This window comes from Colias croceus, chromosome Z, assembly GCF_905220415.1.
Source record: "Colias croceus chromosome Z, ilColCroc2.1".
Classification (NCBI taxonomy): Eukaryota; Metazoa; Arthropoda; class Insecta; order Lepidoptera; family Pieridae; genus Colias; species Colias croceus.
Window position 1 is genome coordinate 13,949,837 of NC_059568.1, and position 19,227 is coordinate 13,969,063.

The following is a 19,227-nucleotide window of genomic DNA, read 5'->3' on the forward strand; positions in this document are numbered from 1 at the left end:
ATAGTATAATAAAGATGGCTCCGGCTTCAGTCTTTTTCATTTAACTGTTGGACATAGAGCGCTCCTATTTTCCCGACAAATATTTACCGTTACGGTCTTTTAGTTTCTATCTAACATAAATAAATGAATCAATACAATCGTGATACATGAAAGGCAAAACAAAATCACAAAAAAAAACAAAATCACTAACAACTTGAGAAATTAATATTATTTTCGTATGTTCTAAAATCTGTATTATCTCGGTTTAAGAACATTATAAGTACCTACTTGTTATATATGCGAATAATCTTATTTCGTTAATGCATAGTTAAATCATTAAGTGGCCAATTGATTGGAGTATACTATTTACTTTGTAAAGTGGCACTACAACTTGTAATACTTCGTAAATAACCTAATTGCGTAATAATATGTGTTAACCGACCTCAAAAAGAAGGATATTGATTTCATATGTGTAAGAAGTTGAGATTTATCTTTATAGCATTCCCGTATCACAGTGTTTGCAACTAAACTCCTCCGATACGGCTTAAATAAGTTTATGAAGATTTTTGTGTATCGTAATCGTAAAGTACCTACTTACTGTTTGAACGTTTGTCGCATCAGCTAATTAAATGCTCATATTATAATAGGTTTAAAAAAAACTTGAGCAATGTCAAGTAGACCGGACTCTCAGTGGAGTTTCGTTTGCAAAAATAGCGGACCTAAATCTGACTTCTGATATATATTGTATAGATCCCAGACATCCTATAGACAGATGTTGCCAACTAGTTTTGTGTTCCCCCTCCCCCCACCCCGGTAATTAAATATGGCATACAAAAAAAAAATAAAAATTTCCAAAACATGCCGTGTGGGGTATCAAATGAAAGAACTTATTGAGTAGATCACGAATATATAACATACTATAACATTTCTTACACTTTCTCTAAGATTTTTTAGAAAATTTACGAAACTGCTCCATTTTTTGTTAACTTTAAACCACTATAGATTGAAAACTCATGAATATAATTTTAAATTCTTATTTTAAATAATTAACAATAGTCCATTGTTTACGATTCAATAGTTCGTACAGTGAAATAGTTGCATGGGGGAGTGGGGGGAGAATTCAAAGATGGCGAGTATATTTTCAAGTTTATGCCAGAAATAAAGGCCTAATACAAAAATATCGGTGTCAGGGCTTAGAATAATTATCTCTGCACTGTCGTTGTGTTTGACAGAATGAAAAATATGGCAGAACATTCTTGAATCAGCCTCTGTATGATTAGATTTCCAATCGGTAACTTCAGTGAAAGTTGCGCCTTGCAATTTAAAACATTTTGTGGGGTCATCAAATCCACCACATACATATAGCTCACTTATATTATATTACGAACTATTGAATCGTAAACAATAGACTATTGTTAATTATTTAAAATAATAATTTAAAAAATATATTCATGAGTTTTCAATCTATAGTGGTTTAAAGTTACGCGCGCGTTACCACGCGCACGCCGCACGGCTTACAACTCTATCAAAAAGTGTCGTGATCGTGACAACTTTTCGTAAGAATTTTTTCCGTCTAGCCCCCTTTCACAACGCACGATAAGGAACTTCGTTCCAACAGATACTACCCCTAAAATTTGCCGTAAACTGCAGTCTATTCAGCTCTACCCATGCTTAATCAGCCATTGCATCTAGCTAATTCAGGATGTGATTATCACAACAAATACGCGTGGTAAGCGATATACATCAGTTCGCGAATAAGCATAACAATAATTCTTAGTTATGTAAATATAGATCAGATACATAATCCATCTTGTAAGTATCCTATTTGTAATTTAAAACGCCCCTAACAATGATCGAGTGATAAATATCTGTTTCATAAGTTATAATGCAAATGCGATCTGTGATGTGCGATTTTCTAAATTTTCCAACGCATCTTGACCTCTAGAAGAGTTCTATAGCGAAAAATAGATTTATCTGATTTACAAATGCCGATAAATAGGTGCAATTTTGACGTAAATTTTCACTTGCATCTGCCAGTTCCTTGCATCTTGTTCTCTTGATGCTTCTTGCGAGATGGGCTCGAATTCATCTATTCCTAGACTTCGTGAGTTTTCTCCAAGAATGGAAAATTCGCTAGAGGATATATCGAAGGTATGCTTCGTTATACATACTTACCCTTCTCAATGCTTTCTTTATATCTTTCCCTTTAAAATCGGCCATCCATTTATAGAGGCGTAAGGTCTGCAAACAATCATTCGCCTTTACAAATGTTCATGACCGGTGCTAGCGCTCCTTTATCATACTTTAACATACATAAATACATACATACAAACATACATACATACATACGTAACTTCTTCATCTAGTTTTAACACAAACTAGCTGGTGCGTCGGGCGCGGGCTACAAGCAGCCCGTGAGCTTCTGTATGCTTTATGAGTTTTAACAAACGATGTCGCTTTTTGTATTTTTTATTATTATTTTATCCAAATAAAAAAATTGATTCTTTGCGACATATGGCATACATAAGAGGGTATACTGGGTATAATTTAGATCAGCAGGATCATTGGTGTATCAATATCACTATTAAACTCACTTATAATTTAATTGCTCGAGCGAAATACTCTCATTACATGTCCGTTCGATCATATAATATACGTAATTGATTAAGTGCAGTGGCAATTGTGTTTAGGTAATAATGAAATGCGTTTACCGTACCTTGAATATAGTTTATTTATGTGAAATAGAACGTGTAAGCAATTTCGAATCAAATATTTGTATTTTTTTTGGCGATTTAAAAATAGTATAGTGATTTATTTATCATAATTTAAATAAATCTTCCTGGGATTAACGCTAATCTATAGAAATAATAGAAAGTTACTTGAAAGCGTTTAATCTCTACGTATAAAAATGAATCCCTATTTCCCATGGTCACGGCACCACGCGCAATTTGTAGTAAAATTAAGAAATCTACGGCCAAATTTACGTTGGACAGGTCGCGCCTAGGCAGTACTACGTAGTACCTACGTATGTCGGATCACCTAGTCGCTTCATTAATGGGTTAGCTCATAAACACGGGAGAATTAATTTGTCGTAAGACCTTTTAATAGTCCTGCGTCTACCTTGTTTCTCACACCCGTTAATTATTGCTCGTACAAGTCTGTATGCTTCCTGTTGTTAATAGGGCTGTATTATTGAGGGCATAAGCATGATTTAACATCTGTTTACAATATTGAGCTGTAAACATCAACCCCCTGTGAATAAACCGGTTGAGAGAAAAGATTATGGTTTTATAAAAACCTTATTGTGTATTAAGTATATTGTGAACGAGTTTTTCAAATCGTTTATTAATAATAATTTGGAGTCTCGATGTGATTCAATATTCCTGATTATAGACTACGTTAATGTAGTATTAAGTAATTTTTATGATTGTAGTACATAGTATTATTGCCTTATTAGTTTAATATTAATTCTCAAAATACATTTTTAGTCAACATAGCAATCTAATACGTTTTTTTTTTGTTACGATGTAATTACATCATAGAGCTAGAACTGGAGCATGAGCATTCTTTCGTGGTCTTTTAGTGTAAACTAAAACTCGTATTCAGTGTTATTTAGTATTAGTATATTGCATACAATCTTTCGAACGCAGCGTAGTGCGAAAGAATGCTCTACGCCTGTTTACACTAAAAGAATTTAACATAGTGGGTAATCAGAATGAGCATTCGCTCGTTAGATCTAAATGCACCGTTACATTATTTATATCTATTCAGAACATACATAATACGATACTATTTTTATATAAAGATCCACAAAAATAAGCCCACTGCACTCGCTATCACACGAATGATTCACCGATGCGCGTGAGCCGCCCATTCATATCATCGCTAGACGCGGCAATGAATGGGGCTTCGTCCACACGTGTTTTTGTACATACACATGGAATTTATAAGAGAATATATAAAATTTTGAGCCTTTTTTATGCCTCGTGCAGTTCGTATTTAGCTGTATTTTGGTAGTAACTTAATCTGTGATTTTGGCGTCATTCTATGGTAACAAAGCTCGTGGCTGTACTGTAAAGATCATCAATAATATTTTTTTTATTGTTAAGTGTGTTCCAGATGTTTTAAATATTATTTGTGGAGCTTTGAATGATACAATGCTGTTTGAGGTTATAAAGTATTAATGGTCCGTAAATTTGTATGTGACCATGAAATGGAAAAGTTTCATATTATAAAATAACTTAAAATTTCACGTGGGTGAAAAGAGTTAGTACCTAATCGTTCCATCCATGGACTTTATCTATACGATCTGTCCACCTAGTTTTTATAATAAACTTAATGAAACCATATTTTGTTTATTTGTCTAACTCTCCTGTCATTCAAAATGCTGTTAAATAAATTTCCATTTAAATGATTATTGAAAATATTTTATGTTAATTGTTTGATAACGGTTTAAATGTACAATTTTACCAAGCTCTACGTATACAATTATTTTAATAATTGGTTTGGACAGTTTGTATTCAAATTATTTTCCAACCAACACATATAAAAACTCTATTTTACAAATTGCTCTACATCTCTAAAACTTTACTTTACTTACTTTTGACACGCTCTATATTGATAATATCGCTAATATTATCGAAGCACGCATAACTAAGTTGAATAATACCTGTACATATTATATTGTTTATTCTTGACAGGTAAGTGCAGGGTCGCGGCGAGCTGCGTCCGCGCAGCTGAGTGTTAATTTGACAAGTCTGGTTGACGCAGCGAGCCTCAGTCGGTCCGCAACCGGCGTCCGATGTAGTCGTGTCCGAGTATTTATCAATTATGAGCAGTGGTAGACGAAAACTCTCCTTTCTGGGCTTCGCGCCTCAGGTAAGCTTTTTATTAAGTGTTAGTGTGGTTTTAAATTTATGTAAATGTATGATTTTTTTTTGCCGACAATGTGTTGCGAATTTGTAAGTCCTTTTTTATAGTGTAGTTTTGTTATTATGTTTCAGTTTTAAAGATACTTATTGTATTTGATTTGTTGGTGTTTAAAACAATATTGTAAGGTTGTTAAGAAAATACCGATTCGTTTATTGATGAACCGTAATTTACCTTTGAACTGAGCATTATTGAATGTAGAGTCTATTCAAAGAGAGAATCAGTGTTGATTTTTTATTAAGTAATATTTCTTATTATTATTTCCTGTGTGATTATCGTTTTATGTGTTGTGTGTATGAAGCTAAATTCAACATGTAATCATTATATTTTAATACGATCTTCAAATGGTGATGAAAAAACGGATAAACAAATTGAAGTCGTTGAACTTTTGAGAGATTAATGATGTAAGTTGGTTCATTATATTTTTTGCAATAGATGTCAGAATATTTCAATTGAACAGGTTAGGTGGTATTTCTCATCGGAATAATCTCTCAATTAGTTTTTAGTGGATCTAAAAATAAATCAGTATTATTTACTATCCTAAAATAAATAATTTAACGCAGTGCAATTGTCGACTTTTTTGACCGACACCCTAAAAGTAATCTAATTTTAGCAAGCTTAAATTTGATGTCCTATTTAGCTAAAGAAAAAATGTCCCATACAAGTCTTTTCTATAATGTAGAAAATATAATTTAATTCGTCCTTCACTATCATTGGCAATTGATATAGAGTTATTGCCGCGTATAATATATAATAGATATTTTTATTGTGATTTCGTCCGTATCAAAACCTATTAGACCTTATCAGATTGATCATATTTTATAACCATATTATGATATCATAATGTATGCATATGACAAAATTAGTAATTTACTATTACTACCTAGTAGGAATCTCGGTGACTCTTGCGCAGAAATTGCTGAAAAGCTTTGGGTAATATTTAAGATACAAAATATATTATGTAGTTTGTAGATGTTTTTACGGATGATTCAGTCTGATATTATTTTTTATCTGGGACTCATTCATACCAGTACGGGTGTCGGATGCATATGGTCTTGCCAGTGAAAGCAATTTAAGCACAGTCTAACTTTAAACCACGTATCTGTCACTTTAATAGTTGTCATAGATGAATTCTTAAAACTCTATGGTACACCCATATCAAGCAACCTGTCCAACTTTGCCACCAGCACGTGAGCTACGTTTAAGATTATGTTATCACGGACAAAATGCTCACATTAGAGAAGCGGTATATGCCGGCTGCGCGAAGCTAGAGAAGAAAACATGGATTTTCAGGAAAAATTTAGCAAAAAATTTTTGACGTAATTTTGCTGTAGTATTTTTTATGCAAAACTTCAAGTCCCTTCGCGCTTAGTATACCAATAGTGGGACACCCTGTATAAACTAAGATCTCGTCTCATATGAGATTTATCAATATAGGTACGAGTAATAGTAATTGCACTTGACCGGTTATACGCAGCTGGTCCCTTGTCGCGTTTTCCTTGGTCGCGGCATCACACGTGAACGGGTGGCCCTATTTTGATAATTCTTTTTTTATGATATTCCTTGAAGAACGAGGAGGATTCTTATGTAGTGAAAACGTAAAAAGGTACCACGGGCGAAGCAAGGGCGGACCGCTAGTTTAATAATAAAAATGTGTAAACGTGCAACTGTCTATCACTGTTCTGCAGTTGAGAATCAGTCTAATAAAATTTTATTATAACGAGTCATAACATGTCTTTATAGTATAACATTTTATACTAGTGTACAAGAGAGAAGTAAATTAAAGTTTAATTTAACTTCGTATAATTTAATTTTAATCTCAGGTAATTGCTTTGGAACATGTTCTAATTTTGGCACTCTTTGATAAATTTCCCTTTTCTGGGAATCTTTTAGGAAATTTAAACGTTCTACGAATTGAAGTTGCATTTTGTCCCCAGTTACCTTTACATACTTTATTGTATGTAATTGTATTTACATTCCGTTACAACCGTCGTTGTCCATAATGTTAATTTTCCAATATGTACCGTCGATGGAAGGTCTTCGTGGGGTTTCTGAAGAGAAACTTCTTTAGGCGCTTTGAGAGTAAAATTTCAAGGTCGCGTCATGGCAGTACCGTCACGCCATAGAGTAAGGCGGTGATTTTTAACCGACTTCAAAAAAAAGGAGGAGGTTATCAATTCGGCCGGTATATTTTTTTTTTTTTTTTATGTATGTACACCGATTACTCCGAGGTTTCTGAACCGATTTACGTGATTCTTTTTTTGTTCGATGCGGGATGGTGTCGAATTGGTCCCATAAAAATTTTATTCGGATAGGCCCAGTAGTTTTTATTTTATGAGCATTTTTGTCTGTACTCGATGACTTAATTGGAATGTAGCAAGTAACTTTGATTCACTTCCCGGTAACCGATTGAGCTGAAATTTTGTATAAGTGTGTAAATTGGATAGCGATGAAACATTATCATGACATAGAGCTGATTTGATGATGGAATCGGAAGGTGGCCATAGGAACTCAGTAATATATTGACTCAACTTTATCGAGTTTGGGCTCGTTTGATTCGTGTTGAAAATTACACTAAAAAGTATTAAATAAAATTAACTGCGTTAAAAACAACCGACTTCAAAAACGGAAAAGTAAAAAATAAAAAAGATTTGATATTATTAATTACTACATATTATTTAGATGTGCTATTTATTAAATAGGTTTGAAGTCGGTGCCAAACACTAAGCACTTAGTATTAAGCCCGTGCACCGACATCAAACCTATTTAATAAATAGCACATCTAAATAATATGTAGTAATTAATAATATCAAATCTTTTTTATTTTTTACTTTTCCGTTTTTGAAGTCGGTTGTTTTTAACGCAGTTAATTTTATGTTACCTTTAAATCTTGCCATAGAAGTTTTACTTTTGACACATACCTTTCAATCTGTCCAAATAAGTTTCACTTTTGACACGTGTGCTCGACGCTCTTTTTTTGTTATCATTTATGTTACGTGCATCGATCACCTTCAATCATTTTTTGGCAATTACTCATGGGCGCCGCGTGAGATCTGATGTGCATACAACACCACAACTGTAAGGATATTAGTGATCACCTTTGACGCGGCCCTGGCGCTTACCCGATATTCTGAATACCAATTGTTTTAAATGTGCGAAACACTCACACTCATTTCAATTCGCAATGCAGTGTGCGTGATTTTATATTATTGGTTACTTTGGTCAGTCGTAAATGAAATTTTTGCTTTATTGTTTTAAAGTGTGGAAGAGAAATTGTTATGAAACGATAAAGTGCAAGTGTTAAGTTTTTATGTATGTAGAAAGGTATCTGTAACAAACGGAGAGAAAAGAAATTATTTAAAAAAAAAATTAAAAAAAATTATTTTGAATATTATACAACTTTTAGAGTAAAAATATTTTAGGAGTAAATTGTTTGATCCGGTTGCAGTGTTAACATGAATATATTGATTATGCGACTTGGTTTATAGATAAAGTTGTTTAGGTCAGTTTCGTTTACTCCCACGTGTAATCAAGCTTTTATTTAAATAATGTTTTGAATAATTAACAGTATGAAAAATAGATTTGCATTGTGAATAGTAGCGTATTTGGAAACCTTATTTTTATTGCCACATTCCAGACATTTGATTAGAAAACAATTCAATCGCGACCAATACATATATAATTATATATCTAGATATACCTAATATTAAAAACTAGCTGCTCCGCGCGGTTTCACCCTCGTGGCCCCGCCCCTGTTGGTCTTAGCGTGATGATATATAGCCTATAACCTTCCTCGATAAATGGGCTATCCAACACCAAAAGAATTTTTCAAATCGGACCAGTAGTTCCCGAGATTAGCGTGTTCAAACAAACAAACAAACTCTTCAGCTTTTTAATATTAGTATAGATAAACAAAACGGTTTAGATTACATTTCTATATTTATCAATCAGCTGTAATCAAAATAATGTCATGGATTTTATTCATAGTCTAGTTCAAGTGCGCGATAATTTTTTCTCGATTGAAATGTGTAGAAACTAGGATAAATACCGAGGATGGCTTATCCTTATAAGTGAGAGGTCAACGTGTACACCTTCGATATTAATTAACCCATATTACGGAGCCTTGTGTCGATTTGTATGTTATTTGTCATCGAAAGATTGAAGTTCCTTATATAACGTTATTGTAGCGTCTATATGTGATAGCGGAGACAGTTCTGGATTCAATTGGATATTTTAGTTTATTTATTATTCAGTTAATATTGATTAGTAGGATTTGAAAGGTTAAACTAAATTGGAAGAAGTGTCGAAAAGTCTGAGGTTCGGTATTAGTACATAATTGTGTAGTATCTCAAAACGTAGGTACATCAAAAACACATTAACCATTGATGCATTAAAATCAACCAATACATTATTAATACTATTTCATAGTGGGTATTAATAATGTATTGGTAGTAATGCAGTATGACCCAATTAAGATCCATGTGTTGCAGAGACGAGTAATATTTCATACTAAATCCGCTTAAACAGAGTGCGTAGGTACACACACATACACACACACACACACAACAGTAATAATCTCTATACACAAAAATGAATCCCTATTTCCCTTGGTCAAGGCGTCACTCGTGAACTGCGAGACCGATTTCGGTTATTCTATCTGTTATTTTCAAGAACAGATAGAATATATTTTATTATGCACCAGGACATAAAAATAACAAAAGCAAATATATAAGAGAAAGAGACACAGTTGAGCACAACAGGTGGTCTTATCGCTAAGACAGCGATCTCTTCCAGACAACCTGGTGGTCAAGGAGAAATAGTGGAAGTAAAAGCTAATGTGCAAGAGGTGCTTTAAATTTCACGTGCTTGAGTTCTCACGAAGACACAACGTCAAGGGTCAGCTAATACTCTTGCTAGTACATATTATGTAAATGCATTATTATCTAAATACCAAACCCAATGTAAAGCTATTAGTCAATCAATAAAAGAGCAGTCTTTTCATTTCAACCAATAAGTTTCAATGAGGCGTCATTAATTATATCTATCTTTAGCTCGGGATGTAAATAAAAACATTATATATGCTCCAATTTTGTATGAGAAGAAGAAATGTTTAGAAGTTAATGTTGGTACATTCGTCAAATTATCTATACTAATAATGAATGAAGAGTTTGTTTGAACGCGCTTATCTCGGGAACTACTGGTACAATTTAAAAAATTCTTTCGGTGTTAGATAGCCCATTTATCGAGGAAGGCTATAGGCTATATAACATCACGCTAGGACCAACAAGACGGAGTAATGCGGGTGAAACTGCGGGGTACAGCTAGTTTCTAATAAAAGTTTAAAACACTAAATTGAAATAAGATTTGTTGTTTGGTAGAGTAATTACTTAAGTAATCACTTATTTATACCTTTTATTACTTTTGAATTAAAAAATGTCATCATAAGGCCGGATTCCAACTATCGAATTCACTTTCATACTGGATTTCTTCTGAATCCTGACTTATAGCGAAACTTAACTCATTTTTTTTTTGTATCGAAAAGGTGTGTTTTACTAGGTATTTATTACGGAACTTTAAGTATCCTACTCTTATAATAAATATTATGTACAAGTAGTTACATTTTTGTCGTTTTAGATTATAGATAAAAATATATTATAATACTAGCTTTCCGCCCGCGGCTTCGCCCGCGTTTTCAAAGAAAAACCCGCATAGTTCCCGTTCCCGAGGGATTTGCAGGATAAAACCTATCCTATCTCTCAAGTTGGATCAAACTGCACATGGTGTGCGAATTTTATTATAATCGGTTAAGTGGTTTAGGAGTCCATTGAGGACAAACATTGTGACACGAGATTTATATATATTAAGATGTATTTTCACTGACGTACATAATTTAACGACAATCGTCGTCTCAACTTATTTTCTATCCTCATTTTGTACACCGCGGATTAACTATAGCTTGCTTTAGTTTCGATTCCTAGAAGATATCTTAAATGTTTATCTTTGGCTAAGAGACTTTGACGGTACATTAATATAGGAATTTACTTCAAAACGTAATTAGAATTTTCGGAAATGGAGATTTAAAACAAATACTTTAATTTTTAAATCTAATTCTTAGTGATCACATAAATCATTCTCAAACGTTACTCAGTTTTAAGATGTTGATATGGTGACGACACCATTATTTCAATATACGTTCATATGGCAGAACTTTTTTTTAATACTTAATTATCTGCTTACGTTTTTATTGATCCATAGTCAATAGTCGATAATCATTAATCGTCTCAATTGCTAGTAAAAATATGCTCCATACGTGTAATATTTTAGTGGTCAAAGTAGTATTATAGTCTATTTAAATAAATAATTGTGAAACATTTGTATTAGCGTATATTATGTAAATTCGCTAAATATTCTATTGTCATGGTAAAATTATCGCAGTTATATATTACTAGAGGTCCGCCCCGGCTTCGCCCGTGGTCAAATTTCGCAATAAAAGGTAGCCTATGTCCTTTCTCGGGTATCAAAATATCTCCATACCAAATTTCATGCAAATTGGTTCAGTAGTTTAGGCGTGATTGAGTAACAGACAGACAGACAGACAGAGTTACTTTCGCATTTATAATATTAGTATGGATACTTAAGATGTAATTAGTAGCTCTAATTATTCTTTAGAAAAATCATCTGTAGGCTTAATAGAAAAGTGTCAAGTACTGAAGCATATTTACATAATAATGATTATTATCTTTTGTCGTGACTTATGTTTACCATATCTTCTGTAAGGCCACGGAGTTAGCGAATTTAAGGCCGCGTACACAACGGCATTGCAGCGATTTATATTCTAATATCTTATTGAAAAGAAAAGTTAATGAAGGAGGGATAGAGTATAATTTCTGGAAACTAACAGACATACCAGGAAACTTATTAAAAAGTTTGGATAGAATAGTACCTTTTATAATTATTGATCAGTTTCCAATCGAATAGCAGAATAAAAACGACCTAAAAATATAAAGCACCAGATGGAAATTGAAGATTAATTTTATTGATTAGTGGGTACCCCTATATTTGCTGTTATAATATTTGGATGCCAAAAAATTTAAGACGAAGAAAAGAAGGAAAGACGAGAAAGAGAAAGACATGTAGAGAAGTGGTCATATTTTTTATAGTGCATTAATCGATAACGACCTATTAGACCTAGATTAATACGTGATGTGATTTCCAAAGAAAACGATTCTAAAAAGCCACATAACTAGTTTTACGATCTCGCTATTCTTTAAAAGCTAATCATAGTCAATTGTAAGAATATACGACAACTAGCTGCTCCGCGCGGTTTCACCCCCGTGGCTCCACTCCTGTTGCCCGTAGCGTGATGAAATATATAGCCTATAACCTTCGTCGATAAATGGGCTATCTAACACCGAAAGAATTTTTCAAATCGGACCAGTAGTTCCCGAGATTAGTGCGTTCAAACAAACAAACAAACAAACTCTTCAGCTTTATAATATTAGTATAGATTAGACGCAGATACTTGATTATCCTATTTCATTGAGGCAACGTGAAATGTACTTATTATTGAGGCTTAATCGAGTTTACTAGTTTTGTGAGCACGGTTGGTTCCTATTAGAAGTATGTAATTATTAACAACAAATCAAAGGAAACTTTGAACTCAAAATATGCAACTTTAGTTTATATACACTAATTCTACACTAATGTTATAAAGAGGAAAACTTTGTTTGTTTGATTGTAATGAATAAGCTCAAAAACTACTGGACCGATTTTAAAAATTCTTTCACCATTCGAAAGCTACATTATCCACGAGTAATATAGGCTATATTATATTACACGCTAAGACCAACAGGAGCGGAGAACTACCTGTGCCGCGTGGGTGAAACCACGCGGCACAGGTAGTTGTTATATATTGTGGGTTAGAAAATATATCTAGATACTATTTCGAGTTTTATATACTTATTAGTGGAGCGCCGTAAGGTTTATACCTCGGAATCCAGGGCCAGTCAATGAATCTTAATATAAACCTTGAAAATATGTTTTTAATAGTATATAGAAAAATGTTAAAAAAAAATTTTTTCGCGCTCTCAATTTTTTAAAAATTATTATAAACAATTACTAATTTTTTGGAGTTTTCATTGATTTATATTAGTCAAAAGTCATATTTTAAAAAGAACAATTACTATTACAAACTTGAAAACTTGATCTTGGATCTTTAGGGACTGCAGATATACCGATGAAGGTCGGGTTGGAGAATAGAGGGGATAACAGCAGCTCCGTCACGCTGGAACCCGCTTTAAAAAAAACCTTACTTTTTTTCAGCCTATTTTACCTACAAACGATGCTAATAAATGTAGTATAGGTCAATTTTTTGTAGTCTTATTAGTTACTTAGAAAACATCATTGATATCGTTCGAAGTAAAAAATATAAATAATAGCGTGTTGATTAGTTTTGGAATGGGTTCCAAATTGATTGTAGTTTATTGTAGTGGCAAGAAAATTCTTTATTTGCGTTGTTTTATCTCAAATTATTGCAAGAAGGTCACAATAACAAGATTTAAAAAAATAAATAACACTTGTTCAAAAACTACAAACGATGCTAATAAATGTAGTATAGGTCAATTTTTTGTAGTCTTATTAGTTACTTAGAAAACATCATTGATATCGTTCGAAGTAAAAAATATAAATAATAGCGTGTTGATTAGTTTTGGAATTGGTTCCAAATTGATTGTAGTTTATTGTAGTGGCAAGAAAATTCTTTATTTGCGTTGTTTTATCTCAAATTATTGCAAGAAGGTCACAATAACAAGATTTAAAAAAATAAATAACACATGTTCAAAAACTACAAACGATGCCAATAAATGTAGTATAGGTCAATTTTTTGTAGTCTTATTAGTTACTTTTTGTAGTCTTATTAGTTACTTAGAAAACATCATTGATATCGTTCGAAGTAAAAAATATAAATAATAGCGTGTTGATTAGTTTCGGAATGGGTTCCAAATTGATTGTAGTTTATTGTAGTGGCAAGAAAATTCTTTATTTGCGTTGTTTTATCTCAAATTATTGCAAGAAGGTCACAATAACAAGATTTTAAAAAATAAATAACACTTGTTCAAAAACTACAAACGATGCCAATAATTAATGTAGTATAGGTCAATTTTTTGTAGTCTTATTAGTTACTTAGAAAACATCATTGATATCGTTCGAAGTAAAAAATATAAATAATAGCGTGTTGATTAGTTTTGGAATGGGTTCCAAATTGATTGTAGTTTATTGTAGTGGCAAGAAAATTCTTTATTTGCGTTGTTTTATCTCAAATTATTGCAAGAAGGTCACAATAACAAGATTTTAAAAAATAAATAACACTTGTTCAAAAACTACAAACGATGCCAATAAATGTAGTATAGGTCAATTTTTTGCAGTCTTATTAGTTACTTAGAAAACATCATTGATATCGTTCGAAGTAAAAAATATAAATAATAGCGTGTTGATTAGTTTCGGAATGGGTTCCAAATTGATTGTAGTTTATTGTAGTGGCAAGAAAATTCTTTATTTGCGTTGTTTTATCTCAAATTATTGCAAGAAGGTCACAATAACAAGATTTTAAAAAATAAATAACACTTGTTCAAAAACTACAAACGATGCCAATAAATGTAGTATAGGTCAATTTTTTGTAGTCTTATTAGTTACTTTTTGTAGTCTTATTAGTTACTTAGAAAACATCATTGATATCGTTCGAAGTAAAAAATATAAATAATAGCGTGTTGATTAGTTTTGGAATGGGTTCCAAATTGATTGTAGTTTATTGTAGTGGCAAGAAAATTCTTTATTTGCGTTGTTTTATCTCAAATTATTGCAAGAAGGTCACAATTACAAGATTTTAAAAAATAAATAACACTTGTTCAAAAACTACAAACGATGCCAATAAATGTAGTATAGGTCAATTTTTTGTAGTCTTATTAGTTACTTTTTGTAGTCTTATTAGTTACTTAGAAAACATCATTGATATCGTTCGAAGTAAAAAATATAAATAATAGCGTGTTGATTAGTTTTGGAATGGGTTCCAAATTGATTGTAGTTTATTGTAGTGGCAAGAAAATTTTTTATTTGCGTTGTTTCATCTCAAATTATTGCAAGAAGGTCACAATAACGAGATTTTAAAAAATAAATAACACTTTTTCAAAAACTACAAACAATGTAGTTGATTGTAGCTAAACTCATATGTTTGTAGTGGCTGCTAAACCCCTGTAAGCAATAAAAAACAAAAAAATTAGTGTTCAATAAGTTAATATATTCAAAACAATTATGAGCCTTGGATTTTGTGTCGTTTGTAGTTTTATTATTAGTTGAAATTATAAAAAAATAACAAATAGTAGTACTAAGTTATATCACATATCACTCTTGTAATTGCATATAAATGTTTATGATTATTTTATTACATAAAATAGCATATGTATTGTTTTTTTCTTCATTAAATCTTTTTTAGACACTACTTTTTTCTTAGAGCTGCTGGATTATTTATATTTTTTACTTCGAACGATATCAATGATGTTTTCTAAGTAACTAATAAGACTGCAAAAAATTGACCTATACTACATTTATTGGCATCGTTTGTAGTTTTTGAACAAGTGTTATTTATTTTTTAAAATCTTGTTATTGTGACCTTCTTGCAATAATTTGAGATAAAACAACGCAAATAAAGAATTTTCTTGCCACTACAATAAACTACAATCAATTTGGAACCCATTCCAAAACTAATCAACACGCTATTATTTATATTTTTTACTTCGAACGATATCAATGATGTTGTCTAAGTAACTAATAAGACTACAAAAAATTGACCTATACTACATTTATTAGCATCGTTTGTAGTTTTTGAACAAGTGTTATTTATTTTTTTAAATCTTGTTATTGTGACCTTCTTGCAATAATTTGAGATAAAACAACGCAAATAAAGAATTTTCTTGCCACTACAATAAACTACAATCAATTTGGAACCAATTCCAAAACTAATCAACACGCTATTATTTATATTTTTTACTTCGAACGATATCAATGATGTTTTCTAAGTAACTAATAAGACTACAAAAAATTGACCTATACTACATTTATTAGCATCGTTTGTAGTTTTTGAACAAGTGTTATTTATTTTTTAAAATCTTGTTATTGTGACCTTCTTGCAATAATTTGAGATAAAACAACGCAAATAAAGAATTTTCTTGCCACTACAATAAACTACAATCAATTTGGAACCCATTCCAAAACTAATCAACACGCTATCTAATATATAAAAATCAATGCCACTTTTCGTTGTAATTCCATAACTCGAGAACGGCTGAACCGATTTCGATAATTCTTTTTTTATTATATTCCTTGAAGTACGAGGATGGTTCTTATGTAGAGAAAACGTTAATATGTACCACGGGCGAAGCCGGGGCGGACCGCTAGTTATTTATATTTTTTACTTCGAACGATATCAATGATGTTTTCTAAGTAACTAATAAGACTACAAAAAATTGACCTATACTACATTTATTGGCATCGTTTGTAGTTTTTGAACAAGTGTTATTTATTTTTTAAAATCTTGTTATTGTGACCTTCTTGCAATAATTTGAGATAAAACAACGCAAATAAAGAATTTTCTTGCCACTACAATAAACTACAATCAATTTGGAACCCATTCCAAAACTAATCAACACGCTATTATTTATATTTTTTACTTCGAACGATATCAATGATGTTTTCTAAGTAACTAATAAGACTACAAAAAATTGACCTATACTACATCTAATATATAAAAATCAATGCCACTTTTCGTTGTAATTCCATAACTCGAGAACGGCTGAACCGATTTCGATAATTCTTTTTTTATTATATTCCTTGAAGTACGAGGATGGTTCTTATGTAGAGAAAACGTTAATATGTACCACGGGCGAAGCCGGGGCGGACCGCTAGTTATTTATATTTTTTACTTCGAACGATATCAATGATGTTTTCTAAGTAACTAATAAGACTACAAAAAATTGACCTATACTACATTTATTGGCATCGTTTGTAGTTTTTGAACAAGTGTTATTTATTTTTTAAAATCTTGTTATTGTGACCTTCTTGCAATAATTTGAGATAAAACAACGCAAATAAAGAATTTTCTTGCCACTACAATAAACTACAATCAATTTGGAACCCATTCCAAAACTAATCAACACGCTATTATTTATATTTTTTACTTCGAACGATATCAATGATGTTTTCTAAGTAACTAATAAGACTACAAAAAATTGACCTATACTACATTTATTAGCATCGTTTGTAGGTAAAATAGGCTGAAAAAAAGTAAGGTTTTTTTTAAAGCGGGTTCCAGCGTGACGGAGCTGATAACAGCAGCTGTTCGGTATTGTTCATGGCGGGCCCTCACAGGATAGTACACGTTGTAACTTGCTAGACTTAATACGTAGCTGTTGTTTTCGTTCCGAAAAATATTTATTTCAGACTAGATTTCCGCCCGCGGCTTCGCCTGCGTTTGCAAAGGAAAACCCGCATAGTTCCCGTTCCCGTGGGATTTCCGGGATAAAAACTATCCTATGTGCTAATCCAAGTTACCCTCTATATGTGTGCTAAATTTCATTGTAATCGGTTCAGTAGTTTTTACGTGAAAGAGTAACACACATCCATACATCCATACTTACAAACTTTCGCCTTTATAATATATATTAAGATTTTTGTTTATTAAAAATTAATGTTAATAATTACTGAACATTACTGAGTTTTAAAAACTTTGAAAATAGTGGCATAAATTGTAAGTATTTGTTTTTCATTTATATTATGCATATATGCATATAAAAATATAAGTTTGTAAGTATTTGTTTTTCATTTATATTATGCATATATGCATATAAAAATATAAGTTTGTAAGTATTTGTTTTTCATTTATATTATGCATATATGCATATAAAAATATAAGTTTGATATGTGAAGACAAAAGTGAATATTGTCGCAATATTTATAAAAGAATTGTAGGCGTGTTAGATATTTTAGTAGCTCAGGGAACTAAATAGGCTAAATATCACGCGGATTGTTACATGCGTTTAAAAACAACGGTAAAACAGACTCAGAGGGAGAAAAAAATTCATCCAGTAACAATGCAAGTAGATGCAGCAATGGAGCAGATTTTCAAATATATTGAAGAAAATGATGATTGTCAATTTTCACTCGCAGAATTATAAACAACCTACAATCTATATCAACGAGATCAACGACGACGACAACAATGTACAATGATGTAACAATGTGTTTAGTTAATGATATTTTTTTTTTGTAACTTATTTTTTACGATAATCTAATAAATTAACATTGAAGTTACTCTGCACATATAAATTATTACAAATAAAATTAAATTTTTCACTATAAACACTTTTTCCTCCTTCCGCCTCTCATTTTTCAGTAAATTGTTGTTAAAAATTGTTGTAAATCGAGATCGGTCAATTTTTTTTTTTTAACTTTTTTATTTGAGGTTTTTATAATGCAGTCTCATACTTGATATACAGATTCATTGACTGGCCCTGGGTTCCGAGGTTTGACCATTTTTATGCCTTACGGCACTCTACTATATATATACTTACTAGCTTACCGCCCGCGGCTTCGCCTGCTTTCTCTAAAACGATTTGAAATTTAAACTATCCTATCTCTCAAGTTGGATCGAACTGCACATGGTGTGCGAATTTTATTATAATCGGCTATGTGGTTTAGGAGTCCATTGAAGACAAACATTGTGACACGAGATTTTTATATATTAAGATGTTTCGTAACTACATATTGAACAGTTTTTTGTTTATTTATTAAGCCCGAGTTTTAATTTATTCATTACTTACGCAGAAAATTATTTTCTATCGCTCCAGTTTTCTCGCTTCACGTTTCCGGGATAAGCGGACTTTCTACCTACTTTTTCGATTTATTTTATTGAATAAAGCTTTTTATAGGTTTAATAGGGAATGAAAACGCATAATAAGATTAAATAAATAAATAAAATAAAATAATAACGAGGGATTATTATTGAGTGAACTATATTCATGCATTTATTCATTCCAAAGACAAAAAGATAAGTAATTTGGTTATTAATGCTCCTAATTATTCTCCTAACATTATTTCGTTTAGTATTTGAATTTTCATGCCTCTTTATGAATGGCAATCAAGTTTAACTTAATATATTTAAATAACAAACAGACTTGTCGACAATATAGTTTTATCATTAGGCCTTTATCTTGACGAAAGTGTGATTAAAATAAATATTATACAGTGTGCACACAGCGCAAACATTTTTAA

At 31.7% G+C, this 19,227-nt stretch overlaps 1 protein-coding gene across 3 annotated transcripts in view; it reads left to right on the forward strand.

The window, feature by feature from the left end:
* The first annotated feature begins 4,744 nt into the window (after nt 1-4,744).
* The window catches only part of LOC123705546 (anion exchange protein 2), a 108,724-nt gene continuing 94,241 nt past the window's right edge, over nt 4,745-19,227 (forward strand). For all 3 annotated transcript variants that reach the window (XM_045654376.1, XM_045654377.1, XM_045654378.1), the window contains exon 1: nt 4,745-4,857. In XM_045654376.1, coding sequence (XP_045510332.1) covers nt 4,810-4,857 — 48 coding nt within the window. In that variant the 5' untranslated portion in view covers nt 4,745-4,809. The remainder of the gene's footprint in view (nt 4,858-19,227) is intronic.